The 21,542-nt window shown below is 48.1% G+C and overlaps 1 protein-coding gene across 1 annotated transcript in view; it reads right to left on the bottom strand.

Moving 5' to 3' along the window:
- LOC147102876 (dynein axonemal heavy chain 17-like) overlaps positions 1–21,542 on the bottom strand; it is a 908,504-nt gene that overhangs the window by 858,153 nt on the left and 28,809 nt on the right. Inside the window, exon 5 of the mRNA XM_085963770.1 lies at positions 18,843–19,277. Coding sequence (XP_085819896.1) covers positions 18,843–19,208 — 366 coding nt within the window. The 5' untranslated portion in view covers positions 19,209–19,277. The remainder of the gene's footprint in view (positions 1–18,842; positions 19,278–21,542) is intronic.

Raw genomic sequence — 21,542 nt, 5'->3', positions numbered from 1 at the left:
CTTCCTTGACATGTCAGAACACCAGTGTCTCTGGAGGCTCAGGGTCTCACGTCAGGTGGTGGCAGACATTTGTAGCCTACTGAAACAAGACCTGCTGCCAAGTGGACCTGGTGGCCACGCTTTATCAGTGGCTGTCAAAGTCACCTTCTTTGCCTCTGCCTCCGTCCAGGGCTCTGCCAGAGACATTTGCAGGATCTCACAGTCGGCAGCCCACAAATGCATAAGACAGGTGACTGATGGCTTGTTTGCCAGGGCAGGCAATTATGTCAACTTTGCCACCGATGATGCCAACCAGAGTGAGCAGACACTCGGGTTTGCGGCTCTAGCTGGCTTCCCACAGGTGCAGGGCATCATCGACTGCGCGCATGTGGCAATTAAGGCATCCCCAGATGACTTAGCGATCAACCACAAGGGCTTCCACTCCATCAATGTGCAGCTGGTGTGCAACCACAAAAAGATGTTTATGCAGGTGTGCGCAAGATTCCCAGGCAGCTACCATGATGCTTTCGTCCTGCGGCAGTCCACCTTCCCTGATCTCTTCGCACCTCGAAGTAGACTTAACGGCTGGCTACTTGGAGTCAAGGGATACACACTTAAAATGCGGTGGATGACACCCGTGAGGAACCCAACCAATGAGGCCCAGGATTGATACAATGAAAGCCCTATGACAACTAGATGTGTCACTGAACAAGCCATCAGCATGCTGAAGATGCGCTTCAGGCAGATCTGGAGGCACACCACCCAGGGTCTTCAGAATAGTCGTGGTGTGCTGTGCTCTGTACAACATTGCACAGCAGTGAGGTTTGGACCTGCAGGAGGAACAAGGCGCAGAGCACAGAGCCTCGTTAGACGATTCCGAGGAGGAGGAGGCAGAACATGATGCGGCCAAGGTAGTGGCGCACATTGCTGCCCAGGATGCACTCATTATTGCAAGGTTCCCTTAGGTTCCACCAGTCCACCCATCTGACAGCCACATGCAAAAGCCACTTCACCCCCACCCCTTCCCTTTTACAGCTGCCCATTGCTCAGCATCAATTATTGTCTTACCATTCATCACAAGTGGAAAGGCCACTTGCAAGCCAGCAACCAAAAATGATCAATACAGGAAAGTGGTGGAAACAAATAATATTTATGTGGCTCTAAAATAAAACAGAAACTTACCAATCTAACATTGTGTAACATACCCATGTGCATACTCTTGTGCAACTACAAATCTTTACTCTTCCTCTTCCTAGCACTTCTACGTGGTGCAACCCCTGTGGCTTCAGCAGAGGTAGAGGCATGCTCAGTCCCCTGCTGTGACTGGTTAGACACTTTTGGCGGACATCCTCTGGGTTTTGGAGCCAGTGAGGATCCTGCCAAAGACTGTTCCACCTGCACCTGTGCAGGGGTAGACTCAGCCATCAGGCCACAAGACAGAATGTGGGGCACTGATTGGGGTTGGGGGGGGGGGTCAATGGGTGAGTAGTGGAAGCGCTTCGAGCCAAGTCCCCACTTCCATGTTGCCTTTCACCATCATCCTTCTCATGGCCCACCCGCATTTTCCTGCTAGCAATGAGCTGGAGAGTACATTGCTGCAGATCAATAGGGCAATGAACAGTCAAGGCTAGGGTTTCTTGAATCCTATTTGAGGTGGCATTCATTGCATGCAAGCCATTGGTGAGGGCCTGCATGCACTCGTTTGATTGCCGCATTTGATGCTCCATGCAAGTGGCCACTCTTTTCATGGACGAAGACATCATCATAAAGGCCTGCGACATCATGCCACTCATGCTTGAGATGGACTCCTCCAATCTCTCTGTAAGCGTGCACAGTGCAGCTGGTAAGCCTGCCAGTACATCGCACATTCTTTGCTGCTGCTCCAAAAGTATCCTCTTTGTCGATGGCCCCCGAGGTTCAGCATTTGTGTCCAGCTGAGCAGAGCTTGGAGCGTCCTGTGGCCTCCGATGCAGACTCTCCACTACTGTCCTTGTCTCCACCATCTGCTCTTGCTCACTTGTGATGTGCGAGTCACCAGGTGAAAACCCAACTGTCTTCCTTACTGATCCCACCTAAGTGTGACTATCTGAGCTGGTGCATGGTCTGCATGAGTCCTGTGACGGTGCAGCCTCAGAGTGAGTGACCTCCCTCTGGGGAGTCGTCGTCGTCATCCTCCTGTACCACCTCCTGTGGGACGCTTGAAGGCCTTGTGTAGAATAAAGATATTAATTAGAACTGTCAAGGTATGAATGTTTTAAGTGATCATTATGCACATGATCATATTTCAATTCGCTGCTGACATCAAGTCAATATGACTGAGTGTTGTATGCCACGTGTATTTAATTATGTCACCAGGTAGCTGGGAGGCCCCCATCTCCGACGGCCAAGCACACCGAGACTCCACTGATGTCCAGCGCCTCCTCTTCTGCAGCTGTCAGTTGTGAGATGGCTGGAGGGCCACCTCTGGTTCGCTGCCTCTCCCTCGTGTTCTATGCTCTCTTCTCCTGCAAGGAGGGAAAGAAGAGACCTCCGAGTGAGAGTAATGGCACGTGTTGAATGGATGGATGGAGAGCATTTGTTGAGGGTGACTATGAGGGCGAGGCATGATATTGCATAAAGATGAAGGTGAGTGTTAGTGGTGGATAGACAGATGGAGATGTGAGGAAGTGCATAGACAGTGAGGGATGGGTGCACCTGTGAGGAGTGATGTGCTGGAGTAGGCTTGAAAAGGCAGAGTGAGGGGGTTGGTGAGATACACACATCAGGATGTAGTTGAATGTGCCACTGTACTCACCTTTGCTGCCCTGCTTAAGCCAGTAAACTGCTTTCGGCATTGAATCCAAGAACATGGCACCACACTCCTGCTGCTGACCTCCTCCGCTCCTCCAGCCACGCCTTCTTGGTTTAATTGGCAGGCTTCTTCCTCCCGTCAGTAGGGAACAGTATGTCCCTGCAGGCCCTTATAGCCCCCAGCATCAGGTCCAGGGAGGCATCATTAAAACGAGGTGCAGCCTTTGAATGTGTGCACTCCATTCTGTCAATTCGTTGTGTTCTACTCCCAACTCCAGAATCCATCAAATTTAACGTTTGGAATGTCCCTTTAAATACTGTTGTTGAAATCGACTCATGCGAGTTGTCATCAAGCCTGCTCAACCTAAATGGTTGGGAAACCCAGAAATAATATGGTAATGCAGTGGCTGGGTTAAAATGCCATTGACAGACGCGTTGCATTTACTTCTGGGTTTCCCACGTGCTACCGGATCCCTCCCCGCCCCCCCCCCCCCCCCACCCCCACATTCCCAGCGCATCATCAAGTTAAAATCCAGCCCATTATTTCAGTTGTCACTGGCCCAGGTGCTCCACAATGTGTTATTCCTAAAAAAAATTAGTTCCTGCTGGGCAATTCTTGGAAATACAATATAAAATAAGTAGTATAGCATACTCAGCAATACGTTACCACAAGGTTAACATTTAAATGTTTAGAAAAAGATTATCTACTTAGTATGGTCCTCTGCATTCGTTTAATTCAAGGTATTGTTCACATACCACTGAAGTGGGCCACATTTGGCAACAATTGTCTGAGAAACTCATAAATTGATGGCTTCCCTTTAGGACGTTTTGATGTTAAGATGTAGGGAACATGATTCTTGCTTCCACACAATACATAAGCTGATCATACTCTCACATTATCATTTGCATTTTCTTAAAATATTATAATAATATATATATATATATAAAATGGTATGTCTGTCTGTCCGGCTATACAATCAAAAGTTATAGAGTATACCTACACATGTTATATCAAAAGAAAGCTCATCATTAGGGGACTCTTGTAGGCGTATTTACTTTTTAGTCACAAAAAAATTGTTTGGACAGTGTACAAAAAATGTTCAAAATTACTCAAAAATCCACTTATTAGCGCTTCACCAATCCTACCTCTCATTAGCGTTGAATGATGTGCTGCTTGACCAATCCTGCAGTTCACTCACCTGATGCTTGACCAATCGGTGCTTCACAGGCGGGATCTAATGCTCCAGTCTCCCTAAACTTCGCCACCATTTTTTTCATCCCCACAGGGACACCACCAGCCAAACAAACCCCCACATTCCGACTCCAGCAGTGGCAGGTGAGTTTCCACGCAGCGGGCGGGTCATCGGCAGCGGCCGACCGTCAACTGCGCCACCCGCGGGGGAGCTCCATCCCCACAGCAACCCCCACATTGCGGCTCCCGATCCCGCTCCTACCCCGCCGCACCGGCAGGTAAGTTGGGCTCACTCGGGCCGTGCCTCGCAACCGCTCGGCCCGACACACACAGCGGTCGGGGGAGCGGCAGCGGCCGCCCATCAGCCGCGCGATCCGCGAGGGAGCTCAGCTTGGGTCCGTCTCCGCCCGACAGCGCCTCAAGCGCTAGGCCCCGCACGGCCGCTATCAGAACGGCACCGGGCCTCAGGCGCTAGGCAGGGAGAGGGGAGGGGAGGTGAGGGGGGAAGGAGGGGAGGGGGGGTGAGGGGGGAAGGAGGAAGGAGGGAGGCAGGGAGAGGACAGCACAGGGAGAGGGACAGAGAGGGGGGACACACAGGGGCACGGAGACCGCGCGGCCCAAAATTGCCCTGGCAACACCGGGCTCCCCTGCTAGTAAGGATATAGAGGCACTGGAGAGGGTGCAAGAATGATTTTAAAGGATTATACCAGAAATGCGAGGGTATACCTATCAGGAAAGGATAACAGGCTGGATCTCTTGAAAAGAGAAGGCTGAGGGGCGACCTAATAGAGGTCTTTAAAATTATGAAAGGTTTTGATCCAGTAGACACATATGGGCAAAAATTCGGTTGCGCCCCCTTTGGGGCGCTAACTTCGCCGGGGCTACTGGAAGCGCTTTCCCTCCTTCTTGGGGCACTACCAGGGAATATTGCGGCGCTACATGTCGCAGCGCGGACGTCGCAGGCCTTCCTCCCCTTCAGTGGAAGCAGGGTGCCGGCAAAAGAGCCCGGCACTCCGCGAGGGGATTGCAGAGGAGGTAGGGGACGGCAGAGGGGGCAGGTGCTGGCAGGCGGCCAGCAAATAAAATGGCCGCCCGGCACCTCCCCTTTAATTATCGCCGCCCCGGCCGCACATACGTCCCCCTAACCCTGTCAAACATAGCATCCGGCGGTACGTCAGGGGGCGCAACCGAAGATTGCGGCCAGGGCGTGAGCAACGCGCTGCGCAGGGTGATGACATCATCACCGGAGGCGCAGCGCCACAGGGTGCTAACGGCTATCATCGCTGCTAACCTCCCGCTGAATTTCGCAGGAGGCATTAGCGACGCCGCGTCTGGGCGCTAGTTGTTTTGTGCCCCGTTAGCACCCTCTTAGGATGCTAACGGGAGGTGCAAAGCAACCAAATTTTGCCCCCATTGTGTTTTCACTTGTGGGGAAGAGCAAAACTAGAGGCCATCAATATAAAATAGTCACCAAGAAATCAAATAGCGAATTCAGGAGAAAATTCTTTACCCAGAGAGTGTTGAGAATGTGGAACTCATTACCACAGGGAGTGGTTGAAGCGAATAGTATAGGTACATTTAAGGGGAGGCTAGATAAGCATATGAGGGAAAAGGGAATAGAAGGTTATGCTGATAGAGTTAGATGAGGAAAGACGAGAGGAGTCTCAAGTGGAGCATAAATAGCTGCCAGTGTTAACGGCTGCCGAAAATGGTGGCGCTGGCACGACCAAAAACTTGGTGCTGGGGTCTAATTAACATTAGCCCAGCGCTTAACTGACTGTGCAACGCCATCCTGGTGGCATTGGGTCTGGCGCAAAGCTGTCATTTCAGAAAGCATTGTCGGTTTCTTAAAAGGGCAATGTCTTCTGAAATGAAAAAAAATTAAAATTATTCAAAAATATGCCGTTTTTAGCCCTTACAGCTCAACTGCCTTCTGAAAAAAAAATAAAAGAATTCCCAAATGTGAGTCTTCAGCTCTTAAAGCCAAGAGCCTTGCGTGCCTAACAAAATGGAAAAGTGCTTCAGCACAAACACAAATGGCTCAGCAAGCCAGAGAAGGGGCACCCAGGGTCTCGCATGCAGCACTCCAGCTTTGTGCAGAGGGTCAACACTGCAAGAGAGGTCCTGTACCGACAGGGGCCAGGAGGCCCTCCAGAAAGAAAAGATGTGGGACCACATGACTGAGGACGTCACCGCTAGCAGTGTCGCACCCGTGACCTGGCTCCAGTGCCCAAAGAAGCTTCATGACCTCGAACCACTGGTCAAGGTCAGTGAATGCATCTTCAAAAGCTGTCTCCTACCAACTGCACCACTAGCCTCACACACTTCTCAATGTACAACTCCACTCCACCCCAATCACTCACCTACCAACAATCTGTATCAAACATGAGGCACATCTCCAATTCCTAGCTTCACCTCACCCTCTTGGAGGAGACTGTATTGGCCATTCTTGACAGGGGCATGGCTGAGCCCTTGGCCAGCAACGGGGCTGAAAGGATACAAGATACTGGTATCCTCATACGTTATCCTCCTTCTCACATGCACCTCTTGCCTTTCCTCCCTCCCATCATCATATTTCCACCCTTGCGCCTTACTCATTTCACACACCCATGAAATGCAGCCTGCCCAGCCAGTGGTTGACCAAGAAGAGGGAGAGGAGAGTGAAGAAGAAGAGGAAGAAGAAACACCATCACTCGATTTGACATTCGCAGCCATCAGCTCCTCAAAATCGACCAGCAAGGCCATTTGCAGTGTCCCCCACTGAAAGTAAGAAGCCTTCCACCAGCTATGCTGCAGCCACTGGGGTAGCACTGTGTAACATCAGTGGGATAGTCAAAAACACAAACAAGACAGTCACTAAGGGAATGAATACGGGTGATGAGTTGATCTCTTGATGTAATATTGGATGGATAGATGTATAAAGTTGGACTGGAAAGTTTGGTTTGTGGTGGTTTTTATTTCAGCATTGTGGCCAAGAGGATGCTGTGATGGTCAGTAACAGGGAAGGTAAGGTGTGGGACAAATGTTGAAAGGGGAACTGGGGTTGTGGTCACTGTTACCGCAGACGGATGCTTCCATCCCGGATATCCCGGCCAGCAAGTGGCTGTCTGGGTTGCATCCTTCCTTCTGCTTCCTCCTCTTCCCTCTGCGAGCGAATGCTGTCAATCTGAAATAAAAGCATAAATGCTGGAAATACTCAGCAGGCCAGGCAGCATCTTGACCCGAGATGTGAACTCTGTTTCTCTCTCCACGGATGCTGCCTGACCTGCTGAGTATTTCCAGAATGTTCTGTCTTCTCAGAGGCCTTCCTTTACCATCCAAGGCCTTGCAAGCATCCAGCAGCTCTCCCTGCACAGTTAAAAAACTTTAACATGTATTGCACCAAGCCACTACTTCAATAAAATAAAACAAACATTCCAGAAGCTTAAATGCAAACTTACCTTAAAGATGTCTGTGTCTCTTTAAGAGGTGTTGACAGCATCTCTGTCAGTCTGCTGAACGCTGGGTTTTCATAGCGAGCTTAGAAACCAGCGCTGAATTTACATTTCATGGGCTAAGGCCCTCACCAAAATGGCAGCAGCTGAGTTCCGCACCAGAGAAGGACGCTAGTGTCGGCCGCCATTTTTCGCCATGATCGCGGTGGTAAGTGGTCCAATTTCTAGGCCCACAAGAATAAATCTGGATGGAGCACCCGGTCTCGACCTAGGCACCGGATTCGGACAGGAAAAAGGCACACCCAGCCCAGTCAACCCTACAAAGTCCTCCTCACGAACATCTAGGGACTTGTGCACAAATTGGGAGAGCTGTCCCACAGACTAGCCAAGCAACAACCTGACATTATCATACTCTCAGAATCTACAGCATTGGAGTGCTGCAAACACTGACAATGACTGCACAGAGGCAGAGGGCTGTACCCAGGTTCTCCGATGACTCCCTCCATATGCTTATGGAGGGAGTCAGAGCATGCAGGGAGATCCTCTTCCCTGCCAATGGATGGGAAGAGACCTCGCCAGGAGACCAAAACAGCCTGGTTGGAGATTGCAGAGGAATTCACCAGCAGGGATGTGGTCAGGAGGACCTGGGTGCAGTGCCGCAAATGTTTCAATGATCACATTAGATCAGGAAACGTGAGTACAAAGCCACACTCACCTTCATCCTGCTGTGCCTCTCATCACATCCCCATCACTCTGCCTTCCCAACCCTACCCCTGGACATCCTTACTCACACCAACATACCTTGCACGCCCACCCATCCCTCTCTATCTACATCCCTCTCTCTATTTCCAATTCTGCAACATCGCCTGTCTCAGCCCCTGCCTCAGCTCATCCACTGCTGAAGCCCTCATTCGTGCCTTTGTTACCTCTAGATTTGACTATTCCATCGCACTCCTGGCTGGCCTCCGACATTCTACCTTACGTAAACTTGAGGTCATCCAAAACTCGGCTGCCCGTGTCCTAACTCGCACCAAGTCCTGTTCACCCATCACCCCTTTGCTTGTTGACCTCCGCCTCTCTGCCTCTCTTTCCTCTTTTAAGACGCTCCTTAAAACCTACCTCTTTGACCAAGCTTTTGGTCACCTGCCCTGATTTCTCCATTATGTGGCTCGTGTCAAATTTTTTGTCTTATAATACTCCTCTGAAGCACCTTGGGACGTTTTACTACGTTAAAGGCACTATACAAATACAAGCTGTTGTTGTTGCACTTTATCACATCCCCATATGACTAGCCACCCCTCACACTCACCCCCATCCTAGTGCATTCATACCAATTAACAACACACAAGGTGGCCACTTGGCTTTGGCACCCGACTCCATCATAATCACCCTCTAAAGATCTAACCCATTCATTCCTTACACTCATTCCATCACTCTCACTCAACCTTCCCTTCTTTCCCTCTTTGCAGGAAAAGAGAGCCCACAATAAGAGAGGGGGAGAACCAGCGGTAGCCCTCCATCATTTGCAAACCTTACAACAGTAGAGGAGGCGGCTTCAGAAATATATGCTGGAGACAGCAACCTGGTGACAGAATTACATATCATACAACTACATAGCATACATCAGTCACTCATATGGGCCCTGATGTCAGCAGTGTATAATGCTATCTGTACCCATTCTTCATATGACATATCAAACTCATCTCTTTACTCTCCCACAGATCCATCAAGAGCCACCCCACCCCCCACCCCACTGTCCAGGAGGAAGAAGACAACTCCTCAGAGAAGCCTCCAGTCTCTGAAGGTGCACCATCACCACCAGCACAGATACGCACACCTCAATGGGTGCCACGCAAGATAGAGTAGTGTTGTCACCTGGGGGGAGAAATTCATTGTAGCCCAGGAATGGGCGCTAACTTTAGAAAAATTTGAGAATTAGCGACAGGTGCTAATGATTCAGACTGCACGCAAAATTCAGTCTCATTGCACAAAAAAAGTATTGGGAGCGCTAAATCAAGCGCTAATGGTCTAGCTCTGTGGTGTTAAACTCAAAAGCGCTGACCAATATCTGATGCAGTCTAATCACAAGTCATCATTGCCACAGGCTCTTTCCAGTTCTTAAAGGGGAGGTTCACTGATGCTGCAGAACCTCATTCTCAGCATTGCTGACCGTGCAGCTGCCTCAGCAAGCACAAGCAGGCCAAGTAGCAGCAGCAGGATGACTCACGAAACTGCACTGATAGCACATCCACGCCCCAGGGAGCGAGCCCGCAGATTCAGTGATGAGGCATTGGAGGCGTTGGAGAGACAGAGGGCGGTGCTGTACCCAGCAAGTGGCAGGAGGCCCTCACCGCAAGTCTTCCGCACCATGTGGAGGGAGGTAGCCCAGCACATCTCAGGCAGCACTGTGGTCCCCAGGAGCCCCACACAGTGCAAGAAGAAATTTAACAACCTTACTCAGGTGGTCAGGGTGAGTCAATCCTTCAACAAATGCTACATACCACAATCTATACCACAATCTTTACAGTGCCCAAAGCACCACACCCCCAGCACTCACCCACCAACAATCTCTACCTACCAACACTCACATGCACATCTGACACCTTGCGCACAATGACAGCTATTCAACTATGGCAGGCACATCACCCAAACACATTGCTCCACACTCACTCACACACTTTCCTTTCTCCTGCAGGCAAAGGTGACGCATAACAAGAGGGAGCAGGAGCGCACAAGCAGGGGACAAGCCGACACCCAACCACTGTCTGAGCTGGAGACTCGAGTGCTGCAGATTATTGGGCACCAGATGGTGGGCACCATTGCCACCAGTGAAGTTGGCCCCCTTGGGGACAATAACGGTATGTTCATCCCTACTCCTTCTTCTCATATCCCACTTCCTCCTCACCCTACAAGCATTCTGCACTTTCCACTTTTCATGCTGTCTCCCTCCCTGCCCCCCTTCCCTCACAACCCAATTCTCGTGCCTTTATGCTATCAGATAATCAGCAAGCACCTGAGGAGCCTGTCCCTGAGGGCACCGTTGAGAGCGAGGCAGGAGAAGAGGAGGAGGAAGAAGACACGGCGTCACTGCATATCTCACCCGCAGGCACCAGCTCAAATACTGGCACTACGTATTCTTTAGAGGCTAGTATAATAGCACAGGGTGAGGCACCGGGAACGAGCGGGCTTCACCGGAGGACCTCGACGGGGAGGCCTTTAGAAGAAGGGTGATGGGCATGCACACGGAGATGATAGGTGCAATGGCAAGGGCACCCGAGAGCCTCTCAGCAATGATAAGAATTGTGGAAGAGTCCGCCTCCAACATTGCACAAGGCTCTATGCACACCAAGGAGCCCATCATTTCCAGTCTGCAAAGGATGGTAGACTCCCAGAGAGACCGTGGTGACCCAACCTGATGCCGCATGTGATGGGTGATCTGGCAGCTTCCATTGCAGCACAGGCGGAAGCGACGTAACGTCTTAGTGCTAAAATGCAGTCTATGCTTGGTGGCATCCAATCTCAGACTGCTCTCATGCAATCTGAGCTTGATCCCACGCAAGCTCTGACTGCTGCCATCGTGGCTAGGTCTACCACTGTCGACCTGGGCTTTCAAGGTGTCGCAGCAGGCCAGCAATCTGTGCTCCAACAGATTGCTAAGGATGCTGAGGTGCTGCCCCGGGGGAGTGGAGCGCTCTCCTCTCTCAGGATGACAGCATTCCTGCTCCCACCAATGCCACTCCGCCATTGCCCTTGTCGCTACCTGTCATCCAGCCAGCCCAGACTGCTGCCGCCCATTCTGAACTGGTACAGTCTACGGCCGACCCTTCCAGGCCCAGAGCTAGTCGAGGGTGTCCTGCAAGGCCATCTGAAGTCTCCCGCATGGACAGTCAGCAGCCTTCCACCAGCTGTGCTGCAGCCACAGGGCCAACACTTCGTAGGAGCACTAGAGTAGGAAAAGGCACAGTAACGACAGGCTGAATAGTTAATCTTTTTGTTGTAAATATGTATTCACTGATTATTGATATTTATTAATTCAGTTTGGATTACTTTGTGGGCTCTCTCTCATTTCAGCTTAGCGCTGTGATATGGCGTGTGACGGATGGAATGATGGGAATGTGGTGAGCAACGGGGATCCAGGGTTTAATTTATTTGAACCACAGTCTGATGAGCCAATTGAGTGGCTACCTCCTCTCCCTCTTCCTCCTCCTGAGGTGGTCCTGCAATTACTGGTGGTAAGGGCTGGGCCCTCAAGATGGCCAAGTTATGGACCATGCAGCAGACCACCACGAAATGGGAGACCCGCTCTGTCGAGTACTGGAGGGCTCCTCCCGAGCAGTCAAGGCAGTGGAACCGTTGCTTAAGCACACCGATGGTCTGCTCGTTGACGTTCCTGGTGGCAGCATGGCTCTCATTATATGAAGGATCTGTTGGCGAAAAAATTGAGGGCCATGGTGATCTTGACTGCCACTGAGCCGGAAGCGCCCTGATCTGAGGCTCGAGGTCTGGTTGCAGCAGGTGGCAAAGTTCAGTGACCACCTCCTTGCTGAAGCGGAGCCTACTAATACACTGCTCCTCGCTTATTTGGAGGTAGAAATGCTCTCGGAATACCCTCAGAGGGTAAGGCATCCTGTTGAGAGTCCTCATGGCCCTTCTCCTCCCTCTGGCCACATGTTCCAATCTTTCTCGCTGCCTCCGCCATAGATCCTGGAAGGCAAGGTTGACTGCCAGTACAGCCCCCATTAATGTAACCAAGTGTAGCACTTTGATATGTTGTGAGAATAAATGTAACTAATTGTTAGTAGCCACAACACTCCTGATACTAAACATTTAAATGACTGAATTAAACTGTTGCACAATGTCAAACTGGCAAGGAAGCAGTGAAACAGCACTAACCGGACAGCTGCCACTCATTATTGAGGATGCCTTTAAATACCGCCCCTGGTGCCGGCATCTGTCTGCTTGACGCCTCCTCTCCCTGTCACAGCGAGGCGCTAAGGCAGGGGGCAAAAATTAATTTGGCAGATGTCACGATCTGCCTGCCGGTAACTGGTAGCGGCGGCGCAACAGGGGGGCCGGATTTGCCTCGCCCCGGTACTACTGCATCAGCGTCCCCGCCAGGTGCTAACAGGAGGGCTAACCAACTGAATTTTCCACCCCCTGGTGTCTCACAACTGACAAGTGAGCAAGAGCAGATGGCGGAGACAGGGACAGCAGTGGAGAGTCCTCGCCAGAGGGCGCAGGACGCTCCTAGCTCTGCTTAGATGCATGCAGACGCTGAGCCTCGGGGGTCATCTAGAAAGAGGGCGATCCTGGAGCTGCAGGAGGAAGTGCAGGGGGGCACGAACAGGTTTTGCGATCACAATGTCTGCAAATGTTCAGAGAGTGAAGGAGTCCTTCTCCAACATGAGCAGCACCGTGTCACAAGCAGTGGCGACTGTAGGCTCCTCCATGGATAGGATGGCCACCTACATGGAGCAGCTAATGCGTCACTCACGGGAGCACATGGTCTCTATGGATAACAGATAGCTATGTATGGAGAATAGATGGCAGAGGCTCATAGACCTCTCTAGGATGGATGTCAGTGTAGACGTTGGTCCTCATGGCACCACTGATGTGCAGCAAGGTGCTCTCCAGCTCCTTGGCAGCAGGGAAGTGAGCAAGATGTCGCTACCTCTGCTGAAGCCACAGGGCTAGCTCCTCGTAGAAGCACGTGGAAGAAAAAGATGACACACATGTAGACTCACAAGGGTAGCCACTTGGGTGTTTTATCCAATGTTTATGTAAAGTTTTCGTTAATATGCTGTCAAACATAAAAAATCTTCACATTCCAGTCTTGGAGAGATTTGTGTGCACCTTTGGAAGTGGCTTAGTGAGTTGCCGTGAATGGTAAGACATAACAGTACCTCCAGCAATGGTGGTGAGCGTGAAAGGAATGGTTTGGTCCTTGCAAGGATGGTTTATGGTGTTGTTGTTGGGTGGTGCCAACCTGGCGCATCATGTGGCAGCCATTTGGGTGTACAGCGTCAAGTGAAGTAAATCTGGCCATGATAAGGCCATCTCTGGCCTCCCGGGCAGCAATGTGCTCAGGTGCTGATGCCCTCTGTCCTGTGCAGCATCAGGTGATTGCGGATAAGATTGGTGGTGGTGTTGTTGGTGCTGCTAGTGTGCCTGGTGCGGCTGGTGTTGGGGCTCATCGTGGTCAGATTCTTTGCTGGAATGACTGCAGCCGGCAGAATCTGTGCTGAGAATGCAGTGAGAAACAGCTTCTGCTGAGGAAAGTGATCATCTGTCAGGTGGGAGCTATAGTACATTTGATGCTGTCAACTAATCAGCTAGAACAACGGCCAATGAACTCCCGCCTCAGGTTGACAGACGTGGTTCCCGAGCAGCGTGTTTCCCATGTCCATCCAGTTAAATTTAAAAGGTAAGGTTAAAACCACTCTTAAGGGTCTGACAACTAGCTACTAATAATTTAAATTGGGTCGCCTGCCTCTGTCGGTCAGGTCAGGTCAGGTCTGCGCTAACACGAGCCGGGGAAAAGGTGCTTGGGAACCGGATGACAGTGGGTTCCCAACCTGTTCCCAAAAATAACAACTTTCCCACCCAACCTGCCTCCGATCGCACCCGCTACCACACTGGAAAATTCTGGCCAAAAATTCAGAATATTTATTAACTTGTGCTCATCTTTCGTTTTGAGCCAATTTGCATATTTTATGGTTCTCGCCTCTTACTGTTGAAGTAATGAAAGAATTTCTTACTATTATTTTGTCTCTGCAGCTATGCTTGCTTCTAGTTCTCTTCTTGCCTCTCTGATCACCCTTTTAATGTGTTTCTGTGTGTTCTATATTCATCCAAGTGAAGCAATTTTCCCTTATCAATGCAAGATTATTATAAGCCATTTTTTCTCTATATTTCACTTTGATATGTTTATTAATCTATTTAGGGTCATACTGGTTTAGTTTGCTGCTTCTAAGTATGTCACAGAATCATAGAATAGTACAGCAACAGAAGGAGGCCATTCAGCCCATCGAGTGGAATTTAACCCTGAAAAGTGTGAGGTGATGCATTTTTGGAGGACAAACAAGGCAAGGGAATACACAATGAATGGTAGTACCCTAGGAAAGACAGAGGATCAGAGGGACCTTGGTGTGCATGTACATAGATCCCTGAAGACAGCAGGACAGGTAGATGCGGTGGTTAAAAAGGCATATGGGATACTTATATTCTATGCCTCGGCTAATGAAGGCAAGAGCAGGGAGGTTATGATGGAGCTGTATAAAACGCTAGTTAGGCCACAGCTGGAATACTGTGTGCAGTTCTGGTCACCACACTATAGGAGGGATGTGATTGCATTGGAGAGGGTGCAGAGGAGATTCAACAGGATGTTACCTGGGCTGGAGTGCTTCAGCTATGAAGAGAGACTGGACAAGCTGGGGTTGTTTTCCTTAGAGCAGAGAAGGCTGAGGGGGGACCTAACTGAGGTGTACAAAATTATGAGGGGCTAGATAGGGTAGATAGAAAGGAACTTTTCCCCTTCGTAGAGGGGTCAATAAGGGCATAGTTTCAAGGTAAGGGGCAGGAGGTTTAGAGGGGATTTGAGGAAAAACTTTTTCATCCAGAGGGTGGTTGGAATCTGGAATTCATTGCCTGAAAGGGTGGTAGAGGCAGGAACCCTCACAACATTCAAGAAGTATTTAGATGAGCACTTGAAACGCCATAGCATACAAGGCTACGGACCAAGTGCTGGAAAATGGGATTAGAATAGACAGGGCTTGATGGCTGGTGTGGACACAATGGGCCGAAGGGCGTCTTTCTGTGCTGTATGACTCTATAACTATGACTCTGAGTCCGTGCCCGCTCTTTTGACGAGCAATCCAGTTAGTTCCACTCCCAGGCTCTTTCCCTATATCCCTGCAATTTTTTTCTCCTTCAAGTATTTATCCAATTCCCAGTTGAAAGCTACTATTGAATCTCTTTTCACCGTCCTATCAGGCAGTGCATTCCAAATCCTAACCACTCATTGCGTAAAAAGGTTTTTCCTCATGTTGCTTCTGGTTATTTTGCCAATCACCTTAAATGTGTGCCCTCTGGTTATCGACCCTTCAGCCTCTGGAAACAGTTTCTCTTTATTTACTCAATCTAAACCCTTCATGATTTTAAACACCTCTATCAAATCTCCTCTTACCTTCTCTGCTCTTAGGTTAACAACCCCAGCTTCTCCAGTCTATCCATGTAACTGCAATCCCTCATCCCTGGGACTATTCCAGTAAATATCTTGTGTACCCTCTCCAAAGCCTTCGCGTCCTTCCTAAAGTGTGGTACCCAGAATTGGACACAATACTCCAGCTGAAGATGAACCAGTGTTTCATATAGGTTCAGCATAACTTCCTGGCTTTGGTACGCTATGCCTCTATTTATAAAGCCCAGGATCCCATATGCTTTATTAACTGCTTTATTAGCCTGTCTGCCACCTTCAAAGATTTGTGCACAAACACCCCCAGGTTTCTCTATTCTTGCAAATTGTACCCTTTAAAATTATATAATTTAGCTTGCATTGCCTCTCCTTATTCTTCCTACCAAAATGTATCACCTCGCACTTCTCTGCATTGAATTTCATCAGACATGTGTCCACCCATTCCACCAACTTGTCTATGTTCTCTTGAAGTCTATCACTATCTTCTTCACTGTTTACTACACTTCCAAGTTATGTGTCATCTGCAAATTTTGAAATTGTGCCCTGTACCCCCAAGTCCAAGTAATTAATGTAAATCAAAAGCAGCAGTGGTCCTAGTACTGAACCCTGGGGAACACCATTGTATACCTCCCTCCAGTCTGAAAAACAGCCTTTCACCATAACACTCTGTTTTCTATCCCTTAGCCAATTTTGTATCAAGCTGCTACTGCCCCTTTTATCCCATAGGCTTCAACTTTGCTAACAAGCTTATTATGCAGCACTTTATCAAACGCCTTTTGAACGTCCACATACACATCAACTGCACTGCCCTCATCCACCCTCGCTGTTACCTCATCAAAAACTCAATCAAGTTAGTCAAACACGATTTGCCATTAACAAATCCATGCTGGCTCTCCTTTATTAGTTCATAATTCTCCAAGTGGCTGTTAATTTTCTCCCGGCTTATTGTTTCTAGAAGCTTCCCCACCACCGATGTTAAACTGACTGACCTGTAATTGCCAGGTTTATCCTTCTCCCATTTTTTGAACAAGGGTGTAACATTTGCAATCCTCCGGTCCTCTGGGACCACCCCTGTAGCTAAGGAGGATTGGAAGATTATGGCCAGCACCTCCTCAATTTCTACCCTTACTTCCCTCAGAAACCTAGGATGCATCCCATCCGGACTGGGTGATTCATCCACTTTAAGTACTGCCAGCTTTTCTAGTACCTCCTCTATCTATTTTTATCTCATCCAATATCTCAACAACCTCCTGGCTTACCGTAGCTTTGGCAAAGTCCTCTTCCTTGGTAAACACCAATGTAAAGTACTCATTTAGTACCTCAGCCATGCCTTCTGCCTCTACCAAAAGATCTCCATTTGGGTCCCTACTTGGCCCCGCCGCTCCTCTGACAACCCTTTCTCGAAGAATATACCTATAGAAGACCTTTGGATTCCCTTTTATGTTAGCCGCCAATCTATTCTCGTACTGTCTCTTTGCCCCTCTTATTTCCTTTTTCACCTCCTCTGTACATTTTACATTCAGCCTTGTATCATCAAGCTGACATCTGTTACGCTTTTTCTGTTTCATCCTACTTTCTAACTGCTTCATCATCCAGGGAGCTCTGGCTTTGGTTGCCCTCCCTTTCCATCTTGTGGAAATGTACCTAGACCATCCCCTTTTTAAAGGCCATCCATTGCTCCATTACATTTCTGCCTGCCAGTCTTTGACTCCAATTTACCTGAGCCAGCTCCCTCCTCAATGCGTTGAAATTAGCCCTCCTCCAGTTAAGTACTTTTATTCTAGATTGCTCCTTGTCCTTCTCCATAACTAATCTAAACCTTATACTATGATCACTATTTCTGAGATGCTCCTCCACTGCGACATTCTCCACTTGACTCAATTCATTCCCCAGGACCTGTTCCAGCAATGCCTCCTTCCTCATTGGACAGGAAACATACTGATCAAGAAAGTTCTCCTGAACACTCTTCAGAAATTACTCCCCCTCTCTGCCCTTAACACAATCACAATCCCATTCAATATTAGGTAGCTAAAGCCTCCCATTATCAGTACAATATAGTTCATGCACCTCTCAATAATTTCCCTGAAAATCTGCTCTTCTATCTCCTTCCCACTATTTGGCAACGTATAAAATACACCAAGTAGCATAATAGCTCCTCAATTGTTCCTAACTCTAACCAAATAGATTCTGTCTTTCAATCCTCAAGTCTATTCTCTCGTTCTAGCATTGTAATATTTTCCTTAATGAAAATCGCTACTCCTTTTTTTCCTTCCCTATCTTTCCCGAATACCTTCTACCCAGGATATTAAGCATCCAATCCTCTCTTTTTTGAGCCGGGTTTCAGTTATCGCCACTATATCATATTCCCTCATGGCTAATTGCACTGCAGCTCACCAGTATTTATCCTGCATGCTCAATATTTTGCCTTTAAAGATGTTCTACTTGTCTCCTTCTCAACTGTGGCTGAACAACTTTCCTCAATTAATCTACTTAAGTTGGTCCCCATTTTTTTGAAGTTAGCCCTTTTAAAGTTATATGCCTAGCTCTAGATTGTTGGTATTATGAATCCCAGATCATGTTGAACAATTCTGTGGTCACTGTCCCCGAAGGTGCCACAAATTCCAGTTTTTCTGTACATTTTCTGGGTCATTTATGAATACCATGCTTCTTGTGGCTTCCTTGATATACTTGGTCACAAAGCAGTCATACATTACATTTACCAACTCTGATACTAAACCACTTGGGTTTTCACAATTTACATTTGGTTAATTGAAGTGATCCATCAAAATAACGTTTCACTTCTCACATACCCCTCCTATCTCTTCATAGAGCATGCTGTTTTTCCTTCTTATGCTGACTTGGTTGTCTGTAACATTCCCCTAGAGTACCTTGATTTTTTTTTCATTAGAAATGTCTAACCAGATTAGTTCATTATGTATAAGATATTATAATATAAAGCTAGATAAAGTAAACCCAGAGTATTACTTTAAAGCTACCCTACAAAGTAGGGCCAGAAAATATGAATGGAAATTAGAAGATAACTTTAAAATATTACTCAAAGTCCAATAAATATAATAAATAGTTTGCTGCACAGGATAATACAGCCAAAAACATTGCAGTTCTTCAAAATATAGTTGGATTCTATGATGGCACAGGATACTTGTTGTAGGATAAACTTCAATTATTTGAATGCCATTTTCTCATTTTTAATTTCTCTTACGTTATGAACTGATTATTTTTTCCTCTCACTCACCTCTTCAACCACTGCTAATAATTGTTCAACCGGTGATTTGCTAACATCGCCAATTAATAGTGCCTCTTTAATATTGTCATTAGTGATGCGCACCATTTTCTTTTTCACAAAGTAAATTCCCTTTGTTTTAATTAAGGCAGGAAATCCCAAATTTGCAGCTAATTGTCCTGCATTGTTGATATAGATTACCAGAATCATTGTGTCTTCTGTATTAAAGAAGTCCATCACCAGGCGTTTGTTTTCTTCTGATGCAGAAAATTTAGCCCATTTGTCTTGTTTTATACTGAAATACATCACAGTTAAGCTCTGCAAAAAAGCCATTCGTGGGTCATCCTCGTGCTCATTGGGAATTTCCTCTTGTTCCATTGTTCACCTTCAAGCAGTTTTACCAAATCAAAAAAAGTTTTCTTGAAGTCAGGAGTAGTTTTTATTTTCCTACATAAATGGAAAGAGAAAAAATAAAGCTATTTATAATGTATTATAAATTTTATATCTGCATTACGTCTGTAGACTTCCTGTACACAATACCTTAGTTGCTGTTATCACGTTTTTGTCACACTATTACGTCAATGTTTTTCCCATTACTGTATAAGTTTCTCTCCCTATATTTTCATTTGGAAAGATGCATTCAGAACAGATACAGCAGCTCAAAACTGGGCATCCATGAGGCGCCATGGGCCATCAGTAGCAGAATTGTATTCCACCACAATCTGTAACCTCATCGCTCAGCATATCGCTCACTCTACCATTACCATCAAGCCAGAGGACCAAATCTGGTTCAATGAGGTGTGTAGAAAAGCATGCCAGGAGCAGCTCCAGGCGTACCTGAAAATGAAGTGGCAACCTGGTGAAGCTACAACACATGACTACATGCATGCTAAACAACTGCAAAAGCATGCTATAGACAGAGCTGAATGATTCCACAGTCGTGAATGGTGGGGGACAATTAAATAACTAACAGGAGGCGGAGGCTCCATGAGCAGCCCCATCCTCAATAATGGCGAGCCCAGCATGGGAGTGCAAAAGACAAGGGGCTAGAAATTCGTCTCAGGCGGTGGCGAAAAACGGGCATTATCGGATCGGCCGCCCGTTATACGCAGCGCCTGATATTCAGTTTTATTGCCGTCAATGGAACTGAATATCAGGGGCTGCGTATAATGGGCGGCCAATCCGATATCGTCCGTTTTTCACCACCGCCCAAGACGAATTTCTAGGCTAACACATTTGCAACCATCTTCAACCAGAAGTGCCAAGTGGCTTATCCATCTCAGCATCCTCCTGACGTCCCCACTATCACAGAAGCCCGTCTACAGCCCATTCGATTCACTCTACGTGATATCAAGAAACGGCTGAACACACTGGATACAGCAAAGGCTATGGGCCCCAACAACATCCCGGCTATCTTGCTGAAGACATGTGCTCCAGAACTAGCTGCACCTCTAGCCAAGCTGTTCCAGTACAGCTACAACACTGGCATCTACCCGACAAAGTGGAGCATTGCCCAGGTATGTCCTGTCCACAAATAGCAGGACAAATCCAATCCGGCCAATCATCGCCCCATCAATCTACTCTCAATCATCAGCAAAGTGATGGAAGGTGTCATCGACAGTGCTATCAAGTGGCACTTACTCACCAATAACCGACTCACCAATGCTCAGTTTGGTTTCCATGAGGACCACTCGGCTCCAGACCTCATTACAGTCTTGGTCCAAATACGGACAAAAGAGCTGAATTCCAGTGAGGTGAGAGTGACTGCCCTTGACATCAAGAAAACATTTGACGAAGTGTGACATCAAGGAGCCCAAGTAAAATTGAAGTCAATGGGAGTCATACCTCGCACAAAGGAAGATGGTTGTGGTTGTTGGAGGCCAATCATGTGTGGCAACGGCGGGAACTCGAGTGGCGGCAGTATTTAAGGTAAGCCCGAGGCACGGGTAGGCCTCAGTGCGGCAGCAGCGGGAACTCGAGCGGCGGCAGTATTTAAGGTAAGCCCGAGCGTGGGTAGGTTTACCAATCTCCAATCTCAGAGGGAGAGAAGTAAAAAGTAATCGAGGTGTGACGTCACCAAAAAGCAGGTAAGTGATTGGTTGGGAGTATTTCTCTCTTTTTAAAACTTTAACTCTGTGGTTTATAGTTTTTAAGGTCTCTGTGGTGTAGCGGGACAGTTTGTAAACCAGGGCCCTTAAATATATCATTTAAAAATATTAATAAATTTAATTAATTACATAGAATGGGAGATCAGGTGATGTGTTACTGCTGCAATATGTGGGAGCTGGTGGACACCATTGATGCTCACGGTGATCACATTTGCAGTAAGTGTTGGCTGCTCGAGGAACTCCGGCTCTGTGTTGATGAGCTGGAGTCCGAGCTTCAAACACTGCGACACATCAGGGAGGGGGAGAGTTACCTGGACTCTGTGTTCCAGGAAGTAGTCACACCAATTAGATTAACTAATTCAGATGTAGTCCGTGGTCAGGGACAGGAGGGTGTGACTATGAGTGAGGCAGGTACGGGGATCCAGGAGGTAGTGTTGAAGGAGCCGCAGCCCTTGCTCTTGTCAAACAGGTTCGAGGCTCTTACTCCGTGGGGACGGGAGCGGGGACTGCAGGGAGGATGAGCAACCTGGCCACAGCACCGTGGAACGAGGGGCCATTCAAGTGGGGGGAGTAAAAAGAAATGTTGTAGTGGTAGGGGATAGTA

The sequence above is a fragment of the Somniosus microcephalus genome, chromosome 21 (assembly GCF_052327205.1).
Source record: "Somniosus microcephalus isolate GS21.2 chromosome 21, FLI_Smic_1.0, whole genome shotgun sequence".
Taxonomy (NCBI): Eukaryota; Metazoa; Chordata; class Chondrichthyes; order Squaliformes; family Somniosidae; genus Somniosus; species Somniosus microcephalus.
This window is presented reverse-complemented; position numbering and strand designations above follow the sequence as displayed.